A 21,262-nucleotide genomic window follows, 5' to 3' on the forward strand; every position below is an offset into this window, starting at 1 on the left:
GAAGGATTGATTGTGAAACCAGCTGGGAATTGTAGCTCCGTGAAAGGAAATAGGGGTTTCCTAACAACTCTCGGCACCCTTAGCAAACCACACTTCCAAGGATTCTCAGGAGGGTGTGTGCGTGTGTGTGTATAAATGTAAAGTGCTATAAACGTATGATGCAGATGATGCCTTTAAGGAAATAGCAAACTTTCAGGAGAAAAAAAAACACCAAATGGCAGGCAGCACATGGTTTGGGTTTCAAGCAGGGACTTAATCAATGCACTAACATCTCCAGCTCTGGCAACAGAGGAAGGAACCACAAGGAAAGAACTTTGCCAACTAAAAAAAAAAAAAGCTTTGTGGCTCTGATAGGCCCGAATGGGAGCTTTTACAATCCTATACACACTCTCCTAGGAGTGAATCCAATTCTGCTCAATGGGGTTAATTCTGAGTAGGCATGTGCAGGATTGTAGAGTTAGAGGCTTGTTAATACTGCCTGCCAGCACACTTTTGCCTTCTTCCTCCCTATCTTGCTTTGCTTTCCCTACCCATGGCCGGCCAGGTCTAACTGGTACCTCAGCCTCCCTTCAGTTGGTCTCTGGGTTCCTGCTACAGCTTCTCATTTCAGTATTTCCAATTCAAAATATTATTCTGAAGAGTTTGATTCTTTCATTCGTAGGGCTTGATCCCCCACTTCTGAGGAAATCAGACAAATGTGTATGTGGCCCAAAGCAGATAACGGAGCATGTGTTTTGGATATGCACAAAGTCTACACTGCACTGTACAGGTGGGATTTCTAGAGTAGCGACTGTGTGAAACCAGGCTAAGGCCACACTCTTAACACTTGAAGTACTGTCAGGGCTCTGAGGAGTGTGGGGAAGAGAAAGTGGGGCCAGGGGCTAATCCAGGAGCCCTATATATACCTGAAGAAGTGTCTCCACCCCCACTGTTTATCCCGGACACTGAGGTCTAGCTCCGAGGGTCTTCTGGTGTTTCTCTCATTGCTAGAAGTGAAGTTACAGAGAACCAGGCAGAGGGCCTTTTTGGTAGTGGCGCCCTCCCTGTGGAGCACCCTCCCTTCAGATGTCAAGGAGAAAAAGAATTGCACAACTTTTAGATGACACCTGAAGGCAGCCCTGTATTGAGAAGTTTTTAATGTTTGATGTTTTATTATGTTTTTGTATGTGTTGGAAACCACTCAGAGTGGCTAGAGAAACCTGGTCAAGGTGGGATACAAATAATAAAATTATTATTATAATAAAGGGGTAATGATTTATGGGATGTTGTGCGTGCCCCCATGAGGCAGGAGCCAGAGCTGGAAGATGGGGAAGGGTCTGAGCAGTCAGAGATGGGGGAGGAAGGACAGGACATACCAGAAATGGATGGAGAGATGGCGCCTGAAGAGAGGGGGCTAGCAGAATCCCCTCCCCTGCTGTCCTCCAGGACCAGGAGGGCCTTAAAAAGACAGACACAGTGACATTTCCGAGTAGGAGAAGTCGCAGGTTGCTTGTGCTCTTGCCATCAGACAAAGGTACTTACATTTGCATGCAGGCATGGTTCCATCATTGCTCCAACTCAGAGCACAAGCCTGCAAAGGGGTGCCAGCTACCTAGCTACCAGGAGCATGTGCGTGCATGTTTAGTGTGCTTCAGGAGCTACTGTTAAGTTTGTGCTGGTTGTTTGCCCTCCTTGGGCTGTGTGTGCACTGGACTGTCACTTCATTTTTTAAAAATTATTATTATTTTAAAGGGTTTAAAAAATGCCGCCCACGTCTCTTACACACATTCAGATTAACACTTTGGTGCTGCCGTACCTGTAGTTTCTTTAATCTTGGGGATCCTGTGACATCCATCTCTCAACGTGCCGAAGAGTGGGTCAGCGGAATTGACTGCGGGATGCATAACAGGCACTGCCATTCTGTGGCACACAGTTTCAGGGTGCTGGTGCAGCTCCTTGTACGTTGCTCCATGGCTGGAGAGCATGGCGGCTCTTTCGTCCGCTGGAATAATGTAGCTGAGGCCCTTTCCTGCCGAGTCAGGGATAATGTGCTTCGCATCAGAGGTGCAAAGAGGAGATTCAACCGGGGTTCCGCACGTGCTGCTGCCTGTGCTGCACCCTGCATCCACCGAGGAGCACTGCGAGCTTTGCAGAGAAAAGTGGCCTTCGCTCTGCAGGGATGACATGCGCTTAGCTAGGTGATACTCACATAACCTAGTCATGCTCTGCTCTGCTTCCGGAAGCTTTGGGAGGTGGCCATCGCCAGGTGAATTAGCATCTTCGGAGTCATTGCGGTCCTTGGGCGAAGAGAGGGTAGTCATATCTGAAACAAAATGTTCATCTGGCTCATGTCCTAAAGCACCACTAGGACTAATCTCAGGGTGCATTTCCTCTTTACAGTCCCCCTCTGTTTTCCCAAGGCTTGAAACTCTCGGAACTGCCTTTCCGTTCACCGTTTCTGAATTTGGCTTCTCTGCTGCTCCCTCATCCGAAGCAGCATACCATCTTTGGCCATCCTTGCGAAAGGCAGTTCTTTCCACATTAAAAGTGCTTATGCGCTGACCCTCTCTTGAGGAGAGAGTGCTGACTTTGCCCTTTTGCTCATCGGCTTCTGTCTTTTTAGCCCCCAGCTGTTTTTTCATAACAACATTGCCATCAGGGGTTGCCTTCCCTTCCCCTTCGGCCACCTTATTTTTCCGTTTCGTAGTGCAAGAATATATCACGGACCCAATGTGCAGCTTGCTGAAATATTCAGTAACAGACTTTGTTTCCATGGTTTCCGGTTCCATCTCCATGTTATCTGAATGGAGAATCTGCTTGGAAGGCACAACTTTTGACTGTAGCTCTGCAACTTGCTGATTGGCTGACGACTGTACGGATTTCAGCAGCAGGCCTCCAGCCTGGCTCTTGGTGATGGAGAACTCAGCCTGCTGCTCCACAAGTGGTTGATAACCTTCGTTAGTGGGCAAAAACAGGCGTGTGGCATTTTCAGACAGTTTCTGTGCTGTGGCCAATTCAGAAGTTTCAGTCATTTCAGAAGAGTTAGTCTCATTGCCAGAATCTGAGGATGATTCGGGGCTATATGCTCTCAAGATGGCTACACCTGCATGCCGTAAAAAATAAGAGCCAGTTAATGAAATCATTTCAGGCACTTCAATATACCGATAAGGAAAAAAAAATGGATTGTTTTAAGTTTTTTTTATAAAAAAAACGGTTCTAGAATACTGATTCACATATTGCATAGTTTCCAAGAAAGGCAACTTAACATTATGGTGGTTCTATCACATGGTATGTGTAGGTGATGGAGGAAAAACAAAAACAAAAACTAATAATGAAATGTTTCCCCAAAAATGGGCTAATGATGAAAAGGCTAAATGGTGAAAATGGATGAAATGGTATGGTTTGTTTCAGTGAATAAACGTAACAGTGGTGTAAGAACCTGAGTTGTCATTCGTCTGTTGTTCCTCTGAAGCAGCCAAGGCCTCCAGTGCTTGAAGAGTAGAAACCACAGCATCATCCAGACCCTTTTCACATTTCCCTTCAGTATTTGTAGGAACAGCATCAATAAGCGACACTGGAATATCATCACTCCCAGCCTCCTCCTTGTCCTCTCCATACTGTACTGTGTGATTCTGAGAGTCTTCTTCGTCAGAGCTATCCCTGAATCCAGGTGGAGGAGCAGCAATGGCCATGTTCAGAGAATGCAAGAGGAAGTCGTCTTCATTGTCATCCCCTTCCGGAGGTGGGAGTGATGTCAAGTCAATGATGTCATCACTGGAACCCGAAAGGCTGAGAAGAGCAGGCCTGTTGATCTCTCCCACAATCATGTCTTCCTCACAGCTTACGTCGTCTTCATCTTCAGCATCGTCTGTGTTCTCTGCATAGCAAATGTCATGCAGCAAGGGCTCCTCTATTCCTTCCGCAGCTCCAAATATTTTGCCATCGTTCAAACCTGCATAAACGGAATTTGCAGCAAACTGAATGCTTTCAGCATCAGGGGACAACTCCAAACTCTTGATGTCGTTGGCATGGCTTATATAAAGAGCTCTCTGTTTTTCCAGTGCTTCTGGACTTTCATCCAATAGTCTTTCATAGCCAAGGGTTTGGGGGTTAATGCTGTCCAAACTGTGATCTCCAAAAATAAAGGATACCTTTGCAGCTCTTGGAGATCCCTGCATTTTCTTGCTTGATTCTATTCCTCCTGAGTATGACAGTGCAGATTGCTGGTTTAAATTTTGGTTCTCTTCTTCTGCCTCTGCAGAGTCCTCTTGTTTGGCCAGCTGCTGATCAAGGACACTAGAATTATAAACACTCTCTATGTACAAGTGCCTGTGTTCTTTTGGGCAGAAAGTGCTGTCATTAGCATCTGCAGTTTTTTGTCTCGAGTCTATATACATGTGCACCTCCTGCTCTCCTTCCGCTGGGAATGTTGTCGTTTTTGCTACACAGTTCCACTCGGGTCCATGGAGGTTATGCTTCCCCTTAGTTTCAGTCCCTAAAAAAATGGAAGCGGGGTAGAGAGGAAAGGCGAATTATCAAATCAATTTATGCTATCCCGCCTACTTCAGATTAGATTGCTATTCCTAAACAACCATGTTTTTAGATTGATCCTTTTCATATAACCTTGAAATAAGTTTCTAACAGTTGCCTATTCTTAGGCTACTCCTTACTTCTCAAAGAAGTCACACACTGAATTCTTATTGTGAGAATAAATAAAAAACTCAACCCATTTTGATTGCATATCCTAACAAGCAGACTGAATAATTCTACTTGGGTTGGTTGACACAGATACCGATAAGGGAATTTATATGGATCTGAAGTCATATTCAAGTTTAGCATGCCACCTGCAAATTGGATTTGCCAAGATACATACTTTTGCTTTCCTAGAAGGTCTCTGCTGACTGGAAGCAACTGGTACATCATTTTGTATGTCTGTGTATTCATCACATGATAAGTATACATTACCTGCTTCACGGCTTCCACTATTTTTCTTGCAGGCCATGTTAAATATTGAACGCCTGGAATCAACTAAAAGTCTATAATATCCAGCAGTTAAACAGGCAAGATTCATGGCATCTGATGATTCCATTAGCAAAGTGATTGGCTAAGGGAAAGAAAAAAAGGTCAGCAGAGTCATTATAAAGTCAAGGCTATAATCTCTGGTGGGGTGCCAGATTTAGAGCACAAATTGGTTTGTTTGTTTTTTAAAAAGAAAAATAGTAAGAAAATATTCTAGATGGAATTAAATTGATAGTATGATCCTAACCAAGCTTAATCAGAAGCAATTCCCACTAAGTTGAATGGGATTCCCATGATTTGAGAGAGGCATCCTTATATGTCAGACCCACCCCTGCCACACTCTCTGTGTCTTCCAGGCACGACATATCTTGTGACCTTGACATCCATGTCTTATAACATCAAAATAATAGCAGTAGAAGGTGGTCCAGGACCATCGTGGCTCTCCTAATTAATGAACGTGTTTTCTTCTGTCCCAGTTCTCAGGGGATAAGCGGTAGAGATAAATTGAGACAAATTCAGGCCATGCATCAATTCCTTTAAATAAGAATCTCACACCTAACAACCTATGGGACTGGGCGCTTTTAGAAATCTACCACAGTTCAATATGAAGATAATATTTTTTGCTAACTATTGGCTCTGTGCCATTCCCACAATGGTAGAGCATGTAAAATATTAGCTCATATGAAAAACACATTTTCTGCTCGCTTTTGGTCAAAAAGTTTCACTTCAAAACAGTCATTCATTTTATGCTGAATGACAAGAGTTTTGGTATAAAGCTACTCAGAGCTGTCTTGGGGGGAAAACAGCACAAGTTAACAAAATATGGTGAATTCTTAGTTTGGTGGTTCAGAAAGAGCAAGGCTGCATTTTATTTTTCAATGTCTGAAAACGGTTTGTTGATATTTATTTTTCTGAGGAGATGTGCAGAGGTTAATGTTTCCCAAATGCTTTCAAAATCCATTGGAGCATTATGCATATAAACTGTTGCTGGTCACTTCTTTCACAAAAGAAGTACTGAGACTGAAAATAAACATTAAAAAGCAGAGGAAAACAAATATTCTTCAAAATAATAATTGTAATTATGGTACTTTTAATCAGAGAATAAAATTCAAACTAAGCTTGTTTACAACTACACAGTGAGCTTTGACAGTAACTAAGGTTATTATTCCAAGGTACAACAAGAAAATGAAAAGAAAGGCAAATTGAACTTGACCTGATGCTGAATTTGATAGATCACCAGATTTAAAGGGATAATTGAACTCTCCTTTTTTATTCTTACGATGCAGAGCTGAGAGTCTTACTGAAACAACTGTGACATTCAACTCACTTTTACATCTAGGACATGAAGCTCAACTCGAACAATAGTTTCATCTTCTGTAAACATCTCAATTCTGTTCACGTGGCTGAAATCTGCCAGCAGAGCTACCAGATTTGTTTTGGTGTTTATTACGTGGCTGATACCATATCGTGGCCCCACTAACAGTGTCACCTCGGACCGTTTTTCACCCTGCTGCAACACAGGAAGCAAAAAGAGAAGGGGTTTTCACAAAGCAAGGAAATACATGTGGATTTAAATCAGTTTACCTCCACTTAAATCAACATTGTGCATCAAATCCACATTACCTAGCTTAACCAGCTAGGTTGTGGATCCTCACAGAAAATAATTTTACGAGATTTTCATACAGGTACTTGGTACTAAGGGATAAAAAAATCTATTTAAAAAGTATGTGATTGAAATGAGCCTGCTGGAAGCTGTACTAAAGCTATTGCATGATTTGGCTCAATATTACTTGTGAAGCAAAAAATTAATTGTCTCATTAATTAGCCACTTGCAGAATACTCAGCAAACATAAAAAAATTGATGGTGAAGCAAAGCCTACCAATAACGTTGCTTTGAATACACGGCCCCCGTAAAGCCGTAGATCACTGAGGAACTTGAGATAGTGTACCTTGGCTTGCAGAGCAGAAAGCTGAAGATAAAGAGAGAAAACAATCAAATGACCATAGGAGTTAGGAGCAATGGTGACTATAATTCATTATAATTTTATTACACACCCCAGGCAAGCTGTTAATTAGGACTTCTCAAAGCTCATAGGTAAGCCATTCTTTAGAGAACTTCCTAAGGGCAGAAATTACTTTTAGATCTTGAAATCAGAAGTCTTATTTCATTCAATCAGATGTAGTTCAAACTGTATCGACAGCAGTGCTTGAGAACTAGAAATGATTGAGAAGTTCCTTGACTGATGAAGGAACTGATAATGGCTACTGGTGTGATTTACAAATGAGGCATAATCAAGTGATTTCCCCCCTCCTCAGAAGCCAGAATAAGTAGACTGGCAAGAAGGGCAAGTCTGAGGGGGGGGGTGCTCTCTGCCCCCACCATGCTATGTTTTGCCCACAGGAAAATCAAGATGGTGGTAGGCGCCACATCTGCTTCACATGGTGTCTGCCTTTTCAATGCCAGGTTGAGCACTGGTGCCTATCCCCACTACTGTCCACCTTCTCCCTACCCCTTGGTAATCTTACCAGAGCAGCAGCAGGTAGTAGTGGGAAATGGCAGGGATCAGGTGTATTATTCAGCCCAACACTTAGAAAATCTGGTCTAAGTGGCTACAGGTGCCATCTTTATTTTAGACCTGAAGGAGCATCTCCACCCCCATCACTCAGCCCAGACACTGAGGTCCAGCTTCGAAGGCCTTCTGATAGTTCCCTCACTGCGAGAAGTGAAGTTACAGGGAGCCAGGCAGAGGGCCTTCTCGGAAGTGGCACCCACACTGTGGAACACCCTCCCACCAGATGTCAAAGAGAAAAACAACTATATGACTTTTAGAAGACGTCTGAAGGTAGCCCTGTATAGGGAAGCTTTTAATGTTTGATGTTTATTGTGTTTTTATATTCTGTTGGAACCCGTCTAGAGTGGCTGGGGCAACCCAGTCAGGTGAGTGGCATAGAAATAATAACAATAACAATAATTACCGCTGCTGCTGCTGCTACTACTATTTTCCCTTCCCGATGCCTCTGGGTGCCCATGTAACAGAGGCAATCTGGGAAAATGAAGATGGCAGTAGTGCCTGCAGCTTCATCAAATGCATCACTTCACAACACAAGGTTATGTGCTGCCCCAGCAAAATGTCAGTAACCAGCATCAGCCCTCCTGGGCACTGGAATTTGCCAAACTATGCTGGCTGCTTTCTCTGATCATAAAAATTAAATTAACATGTGTGTGTGTGTGTGTGTGTGTGTGTGTGTTAAAAAAAACCCTGTGTTCTAATCCCCCCCCCATATTTTACCAAACTGGGTGTTCAAAGTGGTCCAAAATTATAGGACATGATCTAGTCTAACTGATGCATTTTAAAGCCTAATAATTTCAGGAGGAGAGAGCTAAGTATGTACTTAAGTCTCACATGGCAATTGAATTAATGGAACTTAAAATTGCTTCCGTTCAGCTGAACTGTGTCTTAAAAGTATGAATAAAATTTCAAATGTATCCAATGTGATGTGCATCTCAAGGAGCCATGCCCATTAATGCCAAAGGCAGATCAATGGGGCAGGATATTTCACTCACAGAAATGAATGTATGGCATGGCGAAGAAGATGTGTGGCTGTGGGAGACTCCTAGGGTAACGCAGTTCAGAACAGAGAAAGCAATTTCCCAGCAATTGTGTTATGAAATGTAGAAGCAAAATGAATGCAGGTAGGAGGAAACTGTCATGCCCCTGTGGTTAACTAGCAATTTCCTACCATTTTCAAGATAAAATAATGGTTTTGCTAAACTAATTCCTTTTAATTGTTCTTGGAAAAAATGGCAATAAGCAGTGCACATTGTACAGGCTGGCAATCTCTGAAAAATACATTGGCCACTTATTTCTTTGAAAGATGGGATGGAAAATCTCTCCGTCAGATGCAGTCCTCCTGATTATGAAAATCTATTTCTATTAAGATGCAAATGCATTACCTTTTTACCCGGAGGAACTAGGTTTTGATTTGCTTTGACAAGGTGCGAAAGTGCTTTCTTTATGTTCTTTTCTTTCATGCTTTGCAGTACAGCAGATGGGAGGAAAGTCTCCAGGCCCCATTCTTTTCTGCAATACAAGGCACAACTTTAATTCCACAGTCCTCTGACAATTACCTCTTCTAAAAGGTACCCCAACAAGGTTGAGGAAACATGGAGAAACCAAATGGGGGCAAATGCAGGTTGCTCACCTGCACCCAGCAGACGCTATTATCACATAGAAAAGTAAATGAATTTCAAACACTAGAAAAATGAATAAAAGGCCATTTTGAGAAATGGCTTTTGTTCTAAAGCCACAAAGCATGATTGTGTGTTGGAATATGTGATGGAAACAAATTGCTGATTCACATGTGCAGTCTTCAGCGTAGCCCAAATTGAAGGGGCTGCAGATAAAGGCTCCCTAAGCCATTCAGAAAGTTTGCTTGCGATTGCAACCCTCACACTGGGGATTTTGATGATCTGGATAATCCATGTGGGAAGCTTCTCATGCAACTGGCTTACCCTTGCACAGTTCCATTTCAAGTGGCCATAGCATCTGCCAAGGGCCCACCAAGCCTAAGGTGTGCCCCATTTAAATGCTTTAGTCATGGACACTGACCTGCAGCTATTAATCCTTGCTTAGAAATACTGGTTGGGCTACTTGCTTAGGCCAATAGGACTATGAGCAAGGATTCATTTGGAACAGTATACGTATTAACATAAATTACAAGACAGCTTGTGCTATTAGAGATGATGCGGGAACCCAACAGAATCAATTTCCAGTGTAGATATTATAGTCTGGTTATTGTAGTTCCCCCAGTGTGGAAGTGTATCCCAGACTCTCCCTTCTGCCCAATTCTCTCTGATTTAATTTCCATTAAGGGTTTAATAACTTATTGGCAGCTGGATGCATAACGTTTTGCACAAGCTTAGAGATTTGTGTTCTTAGTTTGCAGAGTGACAGGATCAATATTCCCAAACCTGGTTCCCTTAAGGTATTTTGGAGTGTAAATCTCATCAGGTTGGAGAAGGCAGGGCAATAAAAAAAGTGAGGATAAGCCCCAATGAATTTTAAGTTTACTCCCACTTAAGTGGGGTTAGGACTGTAACCTAAGGCTGCAATCATAACCCCACTAACCTGGGAGTGAGCCCCAATGAATTCAGTAGGACTTACCTCTGAGAGGAGATGGTTAGGATTTTGCTGATACTGAAAGTATCAAATTTTACTTGGCATTTGCAGTTGTTCCGTTTCCATCACAAATTCAGCTTACACATCAACAGACCGCATAAACAGTAACCACGGATATTATAAGGTTTGCATTCTATACTTACTCAATGTATTTGAGAGAGATTTTCTGTGTGTGCTTCGTGGTCACGGTTGCAATATACATTTGTAATGCAGCCAGTCTCAGTGCAATATCATACTTGAGCTCAGGTCCAAACCTCTCTTGAACCACATCGTTACAGCTCTGTCAAATAACCAGCAGAGGGAGTATCAAGCTCAAAAATCTCTGATTTTGAACATAAACACCGCATTATGACTAATTCTTCTTTAAAAGGCAAGCTTATAATTAACAAGAACTGTGACTGCCAGATGAGCCATCCATAAATCCTTAAAGATCACAGAATGAGAAATGGCCGGGAAGATGCATGAAAATGTTGATACGTAACATGGAGCTTCTTAAGTGGGAGTGAGCAGAAAATCTCCCCATTTCCTTTCCATGGCACGGACAGAGAACCTTGGCTGTTCTAACTGGTGTGCTGGGTATGACAGGTCAGAATCTAGTCATATTCAAGGACTAGGAGAGGAGCAAGGAATCTAATTCTCTTTATTATCCTTTCTCCATCCAAAGTGGTGTTCCTTAGCCAATTCATGGTGAGTGAAAGGGCAGGTGACCAAACTACCACTTGGCTTCAGCAAATTAATATGCTACAGGGTCCTAATGCTGCAGCTCCTCGCACATGAAAAGGCCTGAGAGTTTGCACAACCTCTTTTGGCAGAACCAGGAGGAAGGAGCACAATAGATAGGTTCAGGAATGCGGATTATAGGATGAGCATAAATGACAAATAATGAAAAAACCACACACACGCACACTGGCATCCTCTTACAAGAGCTTTGGGTAGGCTGAGCTGAGGAGCTCACTGCAAATCAGCAACTGCTTTCCATGTGGAAGGTTCAGTCGCTGGCATCTCAACATGGGGCTGGGAATGGCTCTTGGAGAGTCGCTTACATCAGTTTAGACAAGACTGAGCTTGATGGACCAGTTGTATGACTTGGTATAAAGCTGTTTCCTATGATCCTCACTGAATGACCTTAGCCAATCATTCTGTCATAGTACCTCCTCTGGTTGTTAAAAGGATGAGATGGGCCCCATGCTGCCCTAGGCTCCTTGTAGGAAGGGTTGAATAACAGATAAAAATAGTCAGCAAGGAAACCTAGGCAGTTTCATCCATGCCTATTATTTCAAGAACATCAGTGATCCTGGAAACTAAAGGTGGTTAGCCTGTGGTCCCCCCCCAGATGTTACTTGATCCTGGCTCCTGTCAGCCCCAGGCAGCATAGCCAATTGCCAGAGGAACCACTTAAAGGGGGAACTGCTGTGCACACAGCTTTGTGAGCCCTGTGAATCAATCCAGCAGGCAACTTCAGTGGTGGGTGGGAGAACTGAAGTCTACTTTCTGCAAGCACTGGCTCTCTTGTTCAGCAGATTTAGCAGGCCTTGCTTTTCCTGCCCATCAGCTGGGGTTGGGGAACCGAAACCTGCTTTCCCTTGCAAATGCACCATCGCCCGTGCACTTTAAGGCTCCCAATTGTGCATGGGCAGCCACAACTCCACCTGCACACACCTGATGTCACATGAGATGTTGACTGTGGAGCTGGTGGGCGTGGTTTGGAGAAAATGGCCTAGTGGGCTGAATTTGAACCACTAGCAAGAGACCAGGTTTGGCCCATGAGATGGAGGTTTCCCATCCCTGATCTAAACCCTTGTGCTATTTTCCCTGCAATTCCCATCAAAAATAAAATGTTGTTTTTTATTTTTTAAAAAATACTCTCTTCTCTGCTCACTTGTCAGCTGAGGATGTCTTTAAAAATGTTCTCTTAAAGAAGCCCAAATTGCCCTGATCCATCCAACTCACCTGTACATACAGATATTCAAAGGCAACCGCATCCCTTCGTAACAGGTCAATGGGATCCTTTGGGACAAAACTGATTCTGAAGAGACATCTCATCTTATGGGAGCTTGGCCTCTGGGTCACCTGGAACAACAAAATGCATGTGTGGAATTCCTGACATTGCATCCTACTTTGCGTAACACACAAAACCCAGGGTCAGTGGTTTAGTGGCCACCTGTGTCCCTATGCAGTGTGCAATACTTGCTTGCTAATATCAGCAATGGACAGCAGTTTGAGTCAATTGTAAGATTTTTCTTCAGTTCAATCATTTTTTTGGCTAAGCCCTGTTATACCCAATTGAGAGATTGCATTAAATGCAAGAGTTGGTCAGAAAAGGTATTGTGACTCACCCATACAATAACAAGTGTTTCCATTTGCTAGTAAACAGTAAGAAAACAAGGTGGATGAGCATATTTCTTTAAAAAAAAAAAAACCAACACCACTTGGACTAATATAAAGAGCAGGAAATCAAGGCTATAAAAGGGAGAAACTGAGCTTGATAATTATTGAACTCCCAGGTTTATGCAATGTAGATCTAAAATATTGGGACTGTATACAGTAGGCTTCCCCAATCTTACAGACCAGAAGCCCCATCATCCCTAATCATTGGCAATGCTGGTTGGGGTTGATAAGAACTGTACTCTAAAACATCTGGAGGACATCAGGTTGGGGAAGGCAGCAATAGATTAACACAACCCAGAAACCTACCTATATATTTAACAATAGTAATTGGGTAGGGGAAATGGCCGTCACTATGCATCCTTCCCCATGCATTCCTTGTATATAATTCTGTCTCCTGTGGTCTCTATTTTGCTCAATAAATGGGACAAGATGGTGAGTGATGTGACAAAGGGAAAGAAATAGAGCAGGGGATGCTACATGGGCAGTTTCCTGAGGCGCCGGTATTGTTAAAAGGCGCCAATGAAGGCCCAACAAGCAACTGCACATGACATTAATAGCATTGCTTGGAGCAAGGAATTAAAAAAAAAAAGAAGGCATGGGGGCCAATTTCGATTGGGACTGCAATGCACATGGAGGGATGGGTTAAACTAGCTGCAATGCCACAGTGCAATTTTAAAAAGCTCCATTTGGCACCATCAGTAATTTTGTCATGAATTCAAAATGCTAGGTTGGTCTTATGAAAATGAATGTTTATTTGGATTGCCATATGTTTTGAAATAAATTGGTATTAGAAAGTTTGAGGTAATAATGTACTGATATGTATTTTTCATGTTGTGCTGCTTTGGATATCTTTATGAGGAAAAGTGGCTTATGAATTAATAAATAATAATAATAATAATAATAATAATAATAATAATAATAATACTGGCACAGAAGGAAATCACCACAAGATCAATTTTTTAAAAAATCCCCTGATATCACAGTGACACAATTAATGCAATGTGTGGTTAGGACCTACTGTCTAGGTGGCAAATAAGCAATCTGAGAGCCGATGTTCGTGCTCAAATCTCTCGCATTGAAGCCAATAGGAGATAAAGATGCTTAGCTTTGGATGAATTGTGCCCAGCTTTGTTTGCTTTGATTGACAGGAAATTGACAGCATTGTTCTTCAGCCTTTTTTTTCTCTTCAGTGCCCATAATACAGCTCCTAATTCATAATACAGTCCTCTGCTTTCCTTGCTCTAACAAGCTACTTCCTAATCATCAAAAGGCAGGCAGGCAAACACACAAAGAAAGAAGCACTAATAAGCTATTGGTGAGCTTTTGAAAGGACTTTCCAAAACAAATAACGAAGAAAATAACAATTGATACCAGTGACAGCAGAATTAGGCCAGAACCAACAGCTTCTAAGAACCCCACACTGCTGTTTCCACAATGAGCTTAATCTTCCTTAATGATCTAATAAATGAAGTCACCCAACAGTGTTTTCTGCATCACCATTTATCACTGCAGAAGTGAATGGATTGTGGCATTACTAAAACAATCAGGGAACAGGTTTTGTTTGAGCAGGCTTGAGGAAACATATTCAGCGCGATTTGGATATATATATATATATATATATATATATATATATATATATATATATATATATAACGAGGAAGACTGGCAGTAGCTCAGAGATCAGGCAAGAGATACAGGCAGGGGTTTTTAATTCTTTGTTTAATGCTACTGTTCTGCAACACAACACACAAAAGCGAAGGAAGGAGATCCCACACAATACAGCACCTACATGGCTGACCAGAGCACACACATAGAGCCCCACCCCTGGGTTCCTAGTTGGACACCCATCTGGGGAGGGGAAGGCTCCTTTTCCAAACAGCCAAGGGCAGGGGGAAGAACATGCAACAAGGCCAGCCACAGACACACACTGTCACCAGAAACTGGAAAGCAGGAGATAATGTAGATTGGGCCCCAACAGAGGCAAAGGAGCAACCTTTTTTTTTGCATGATGAAGGTGGGAGCAGAGAGTCCTGTCAGGAGCTAGAGTTGCAGAGCTCCCAAGATGTAAATCCACACTGCAGACTCCACAGAGCAGTTCCCTAGCCACTTCAGCTACGGCAGCAGGACGGAGGTTTCTGCTTATGGAGCCATCTTCGATTTAAGTCCGGTTCATTGCATTATAACTAAACACATTTATATGCTAACAGTAGTTATCTGACACTGCTCTAGAAATAATAACAATAGTATATTCCAGAAACTTTATTTCAGGATCCACAATGCTTCATTGTTGCATGCATAGTTGCATTATTGCACAAACCTGAGTAAGAGTCTCTTGTTCATGTAGCAAGAGAAGTTTGGTTCCAGACCCATCAGTCTTCTGCTCCAGCATCAGGGAAAAGTGTTCAATACACTTAATTGAGAGCTTTTCTTGAAGCGTTAAGATGACATCCTTCAAAAGAGAACACATTGAAAAAAACCACCCAGAAGAAAAGAAACGGATAGAATGGGGACCTTGTTTTCTCTCACTCTTAAATGTAATTTCTCAGTCCAAAGGGGTAGGAGTCTGTGAGCCAGACCTGAAGTTGCTCACCTGCCAATCACATGATGTCACACTGATGTCCTGTGCAAGGCACTTTGAAGTCCCAAGGTCAGGACTTCAAAGCACCTTGCAAGGCATTGCTAAAAGGTTTTCAAGAATCCCCTGCTAAAACGATGGTTAACAACCCCCAGCTCTCTAAGCAGGAGATTCAGATACACACTCTTTCCTAATTTGGCTGAGAACTGCCTGCAAAAAGTGAGGGCTTTCCCCCTTGCTTTAGCTGAAGTCCACTTTATGGCATTTCCCCATATACTTTCCTTCCACTTCAGTAATATGCAATATTGTGTCATAAAAAATGCCCCCCCTTCTTTTTAAAAGACATTTTTTTTCATCAGTAACATTCTTGTCATCTTCCCACTGCTAAACATCTGAGTGGATATTTTTGAACAAACTTTTGTATCAATCTCTACCTTCTGCTGTTACTTCTAAAATGACAATTAAATGTCAGTTTGCCTAAATGCAGTTCTGATTTCATTGAAAACTGATCACCCATCTGTAAAGACCCGTGTTATGTACAATTTATCTCTGAAGGATATATATAGGTTATCCTTGCCACTTGACAAATAATTTGTTTGGTGAGTTCAGTATTAGAAATTGATACTTAGTAAACTGAAAATAAAAATGCTGGTTCACAAAATCATTATTGATGCTAGGGAGATAAATACCGGTAAATTATTGAAGCAGTTAAATGGTTCCTAAGATTTTTCAAATATATGACTGAGACCTACATGCATCTCAGACATATGGATGGCACTTCCTCACAAGTTCATTGTATGCTAAACACTTATTTTTAGATCAGACGTTGGGCAAAAATGCACACACTGAGTATATAACTAAGGGAAACTGACTGTAGAAAGGACAACATATTATTGCAAATGTGAAGTTTGAGAGGTTAGGAAAGATATCAGTAGGGAACCAGAGCGAAGTCTGTATTCTCAGAATAATAAATAAGTCACAATGTTGATTCAACTGCATCATATAATCTGCATTTACCAACATGCTCAAGTTGTGCTAATGCATTATGGGTCAGAGTTGGATAAAGGCTTTGCTTTCCTCAGATGGGAAGGCATCGTCCATTCACAGAAGGCCTTTGATCAAAGTGGTGGAGACTGTAGCAGGGTTAGCCCACCCATGAGGCAAGGTGAGGCCTTCGGAGACAGGATCCGGCCTCTGAGGAGTGCATCACCTGCTGTGGCCACCTCTACCATGGTGGCAGCGACTGCTATGGCATGCACCTTGGGAGGCCAGATGTGCCTCCTCTTTGGCAGCCCTACCTCAATGCCACCCCTACTGTGGCTTCTCAGCAAATTAGAGGCACTGCTTGTCTCCTCCCACTCAGGAATTGGCATGGGCTGCTCGCTGGGGTCTCCTGGGGTCTGCACCTGCCCGGCATGATTTAGAGCAGCCCCATTTCCATCTGTGCCGGCCTTTGATTCCCAAGAGGGTGTCATTTGTGGTGTGCCTCAGGTGCCTAAATAGCCAGGCCTGGACAGTAGGCTGCTACTTTTGCTGACTCCCGCCTCCTACTACATCCCAAATGCTGCCTCCCACACTGTTCCAGAGGATCTCTAAAGCCAGAGTGGCTCCGGGCTCCCATTAGTACCATTCCCATTGTGAATTTATTTCACAATATCACTTATTCATTTAGCCTGTGGTCTACTTACTAGTAATACAATTCATTGCTGGCATAATCCTAACATACCTATTTCTCATTTTATTGACCCATATTTGTTGCAAGTTATTCAATTAGCAATCAATATCTTAATTTCAGCTGGCACAGCATGCTGACTTCTGGCAGCATATCATGACTTCTTAGTGAGTTCCATGTAATTTTAATTAAGTTGCAGTAATTAAAGCCGTCACCCCTATTTTTGAATCACTAGTGCCACATTAGAGTTTATGAGCATAAAATTCATTTAAATCCACAAAATTCGTCACAAGGAAGCCTTATAGTATAGTATCCTGCATACAAAAATTTTATTGTAAGGCTTGCTGGAACGTTATTCCTTTTTTTTTTTGCAGTATTAAGATGCAATATACATTGAAGATTCTGAGCAGCGAGCCTACCTTTATTGAAGTGCTGCAATCAAACCGAAAAGATTTGGTCTGCCCATTTTCAAGATACACTTTCAGAACGTTTGGCATGAAAAGAAGTGAATTATCTTTAACAGTTTCCTGTCAGAGAGTAAAAACAATGAACACGGTCAGAGCTCCCATATAACAAGGCTTTAAATTAGCTTAGAACTCCGATTCAGGGAAAGGAACCACACAAGCTGACTGACACCTGAAATCAAGGACTCTAGGTCCCCTTAAGCAAAATAAATTATTATATTTACTGCTAATATTGAGCTATTTTCTGATGGCCTTCACATGGAAGGATGGTGCTCAAGCTGTCCTTAAGCCACTGATGTTACAATCCTGTTACTTATTACCAGCGCTGAACAGTCCACGAGGCTGACTGAAGCAAGTGCCTTGGGTGGCGGAATCCCATGGGGCAGTGACCCTGCAGGTGTGTCCCTGCCAGTGGCGTCGCTAGCCTCTGCGTTGCTGGGGGCGGCGGCAGCGCAGAGGCACCCCCTGGGGGAGGGGCACGACGCGCGCGTCGTGACGTCATCATGACGTCACGACGCACGTGTATACAGAAAGGGGGGATTTCCCCCTTTCCGAGGCTTTTTTTCGGCGGGGGGGGTGGTGACCAGCGAGGAGGGGGTGACGGGTGACCCCCACCTCGCTGGTCGCCCCCCCCCGCCGAAAAAAAGCGGTGGAAAGCGGAAAAAGAAGCAGAGCGGCGCTTAAACGCGCCTGCTCTGCTTCCTTTCCAGGCTTTCCCCGCCCCCCCCCGCGGTTTTTTTCGGCGGGGGGGGTGGTGACCAGCGAGGAGGGAGTGACGGGTGACCCCCACCTCGCTGGTCGGCCCCCCCCCGCCGAAAAAAGCGGCGGAAAGCGGAAAAAGAAGCAGAGCGGCGCTTAAACGCGCCTGCTCTGCTTCCTTTCCAGGCTTTCCCCGGCCCCCCCCGCGGTTTTTTTCGGCGGGGGGGTGGTGGTGACCAGCGAGGAGGGGGTGACAAGGGTGACCCCCACCTCGCTGGTCGCCCCCCCGCCGAAAAAAAAGCGGTGGAAAGCGGAAAAAGAAGCAGAGCGGCGCTTAAACGCGCCTGCTCTGCTTCCTTTCCAGGCTTTCCCCGCCCCCCCGCGGTTTTTTCGGCGGGGGGGGGGGGGTGGTGACCAGCGAGGAGGGGGTGACGGGTGACCCCCACCTCGCTGGTCGCCCCCCACCGCCGAAAAAAAAGCGGCGGAAAGCGGAAAAAGAAGCAGAGCGGCGCTTAAACGCGGCTGCTCTGCTTCCTTTCCAGGCTTTCCCCGCCCGCCCTCCCGCGGTTTTTTCGGCGGGGGGGGGGGTGACCAGCGAGGAGGGGGTGACAACCCCCCTCGCGGGTCGCCCCCCCCGCCGAAAAAAAGCGGCAGAAGCACCCCATCCATGTGCTGCTGCTCCGGGGGTGACGGAGGGAGCGGCGGCGCGTGGGAGTGGCGGGAGGGGCCGCCGCTTGACACCCCCACCCGCCGCTGCTCACCCTGTCACTGGGGGCGTCCCGCCCCCACCGCCCCTCCCCAGCGACGCCCCTGGTCCCTGCCACCACTTGGCCTGTGCAATTGCAGCTTCCAGCAGGATCTCATAAGAGTCCCACAAGATCTCGCTGGAAGCAGCTGACCCACGACCCTGGTAAGTGAGGCTTTGGCGGAGGGCAGCTTCCTGTTTCACGTCAGTTGACGAAACGGGATGGGCTGCCCCTGCTCATTACTCATTAGTCTAAAAAGAGTTAGAGAAAAAGATGGCCTCAGCTTTGATACAATATATTGCCAAATTATTGTCAGCAGCCTGGTTTCCTTCCCCAGCAGTACCTTTTATGCAACATGACGCAGCATGAATACACTTTTCGTGTATGTGTTCATGGGGGGAAGGAGTGATTGCAAATCCATCTGCTGCTTGCATGTTGTTCTTCCATTGCGCACATCCCAGGATTTATTTGTTTTATTGCCCACAGACTGAATTCTGATCTGAATGGGTCACTGGCGTGACGCAGCATGGCAATTATTATATTCCATTTCTTTTATAAAATTACAAATAGAAATGTGCAACTGAGAGGCCATATTGCAGGGATTAGTTTATGGAAAGGATGAGACAATGATTAACACAGTACTGGCTAATTGGTGCTCGTTCTTCACAGGAATGAGCAATGGTAAAAGTTGGAAGCTTGAACTTCAAAGAAACTAGATACGAAATTAAGCAACGGTGAACTCTTTTTAAAGCACAGCATTTATAATATAATATTTATAATATAGCTCCTATATCAGGAGATGATGCCTATGAAATATTAATGCAGAGATGTTGTTTACTTTGCCAAGAACCAAAGATTTCATTGTGCCATTGGTTTCATAACGGGATTCTTTAAATTATTAAGAAGGATCAAGGAATAAAAAACATACTGTTGCATTTTCTGAAACACCTTCTTACTCAGGGTATGCAATCGTGGGACCTGTGTGTATGTAGGAAGGACAGCCCTGCCCCCCCGTCTCTTCTGAACTGCCAAGAAACCTTTATTATGGCTCAGGCGCAACCATTCAGTTAATTACACAGTAAGGTCCTTTCACATGATTTCACATGTTGTGTTGCTCGCTGGAAAATACTCTCCATCAAAACTAAGAACCTTGTGAAGAATTTATAGATTTGTGAGAGAGAATTGCTTTCCATCTTAAGAACTTGTGTGTCACAATGGATGTTCACTGCCCATTATGTAAGCTTTGCACATGATGTATAATTTCAACACAGAGATATTTCCAAACAAGCAGTGTTGAATAAAATACGCAATGGTACAGAGGAGCATAGGGACATGCCACTGATTATATGCTTCAATTGATCCTTAGAATCCTGGATAACTTTGCTTTCTTTCTTTCTTTTTTTAAGGCATGGTTTGGATATAATGTCTATAATGAATACATTGCTCACACATATCTACTAGCAATTTATCATACTACAGTATTGTTCATGTAAAGCTTTAGAGAGTGATTTTGAATTAATCTCTCCCTCCCTCCCCCCTCTCTCTTAAAAGGGAATTATATTTTAAAATGAAGAAATAAATATTCACACTCACAGAAACCTGGCCATTAATAATGACCTCTTCTGAGAATCGCACTTTGACAGGATTCGACTTCAATCTGGCCTTTTTCGCAGCGCTGATAAATGCCGATTTAGGAGACTAGAAAGAAGGGATGAGTGGAAAAGGCAAACATGACTTGACTGACAGTTAACTGCCAACCACTGCTATAGATCTCCTGATCAAGTCTCATTTGATCCCATCTGTCATAAATATTACTGCTTCTGCCCAATGCTATTTATTATATAATGGAAATAAAAGCAAATCACACTTTTCTGTTAGTGGTGTGAAAAAATTAAAACACAGTCGGTCAGATGCAACAGGAATCGGCTGACATTCTTTCAGTGACATGAAGGTGGGCAACATTAACCCTGCCATATGGGAATCCCTCAAAGACAATCACAGTGCCTGGAGGCACACCATCAGGTTGTGTAGCCACAGCAGTGACCAAAGGAGCAATGGTTGCTGGGAGGAGCACAGAAAGAAGAAACACCATGCTGCATCTGTAGCAGCACAACTGGGCACCTTCATCTCCTCCACCTGAAAAAAGTGTCTCTTGTATCAGCCTCCACAGCCATAGTTGGCACTGTAACTCTCCAATGATTTGATTTGACCTCCAAAGGGGCACTCTTCCACTGTCTCCCGAGACAGATGAATGCCAACAACACAGTCTATAAGAGGGTATGCAAAATATTTTCACATGTAGGCTTTTGAAAATGGAGCAGCTGTAGTAACTGGGTCTTCACATGGAAAGAGAAATTCATAGGTGATTACTTCTCTTTTGTTTCAGGGTTTTTTTTAATATAGTACAACTGTATTGATCTAGCAGGCTGCAATGGTTTGCTGCCATAGTCTGTTGCACCTTCAGTTCTGCCACAGACTTGCATTCAGGATGCAAAACGATGCACCAAACTTCTTTCCAATGAATAAATTGTTAAGGGGCA

General features: G+C 43.6%; 1 protein-coding gene across 4 annotated transcripts in view; it reads right to left on the reverse strand.

Moving 5' to 3' along the window:
* FRMPD4 (FERM and PDZ domain containing 4) overlaps positions 1 to 21,262 on the reverse strand; it is a 272,525-nt gene that overhangs the window by 2,467 nt on the left and 248,796 nt on the right. For all 4 annotated transcript variants that reach the window (XM_033147406.1, XM_033147408.1, XM_033147409.1 and 1 more), the window contains 11 exons: positions 20,316 to 20,420; positions 17,233 to 17,340; positions 14,884 to 15,015; positions 12,129 to 12,248; positions 10,322 to 10,458; positions 8,954 to 9,080; positions 6,879 to 6,968; positions 6,326 to 6,508; positions 4,945 to 5,083; positions 3,419 to 4,474; positions 1,796 to 3,082 (listed from right to left, as the gene is read on the reverse strand). In XM_033147406.1, coding sequence (XP_033003297.1) covers positions 1,796 to 3,082; positions 3,419 to 4,474; positions 4,945 to 5,083; positions 6,326 to 6,508; positions 6,879 to 6,968; positions 8,954 to 9,080; positions 10,322 to 10,458; positions 12,129 to 12,248; positions 14,884 to 15,015; positions 17,233 to 17,340; positions 20,316 to 20,420 — 3,484 coding nt within the window. The remainder of the gene's footprint in view (positions 1 to 1,795; positions 3,083 to 3,418; positions 4,475 to 4,944; positions 5,084 to 6,325; positions 6,509 to 6,878; positions 6,969 to 8,953; positions 9,081 to 10,321; positions 10,459 to 12,128; positions 12,249 to 14,883; positions 15,016 to 17,232; positions 17,341 to 20,315; positions 20,421 to 21,262) is intronic.

The sequence above is a fragment of the Lacerta agilis genome, chromosome 4 (assembly GCF_009819535.1).
Source record: "Lacerta agilis isolate rLacAgi1 chromosome 4, rLacAgi1.pri, whole genome shotgun sequence".
Lineage (NCBI taxonomy): Eukaryota > Metazoa > Chordata > Lepidosauria > Squamata > Lacertidae > Lacerta > Lacerta agilis.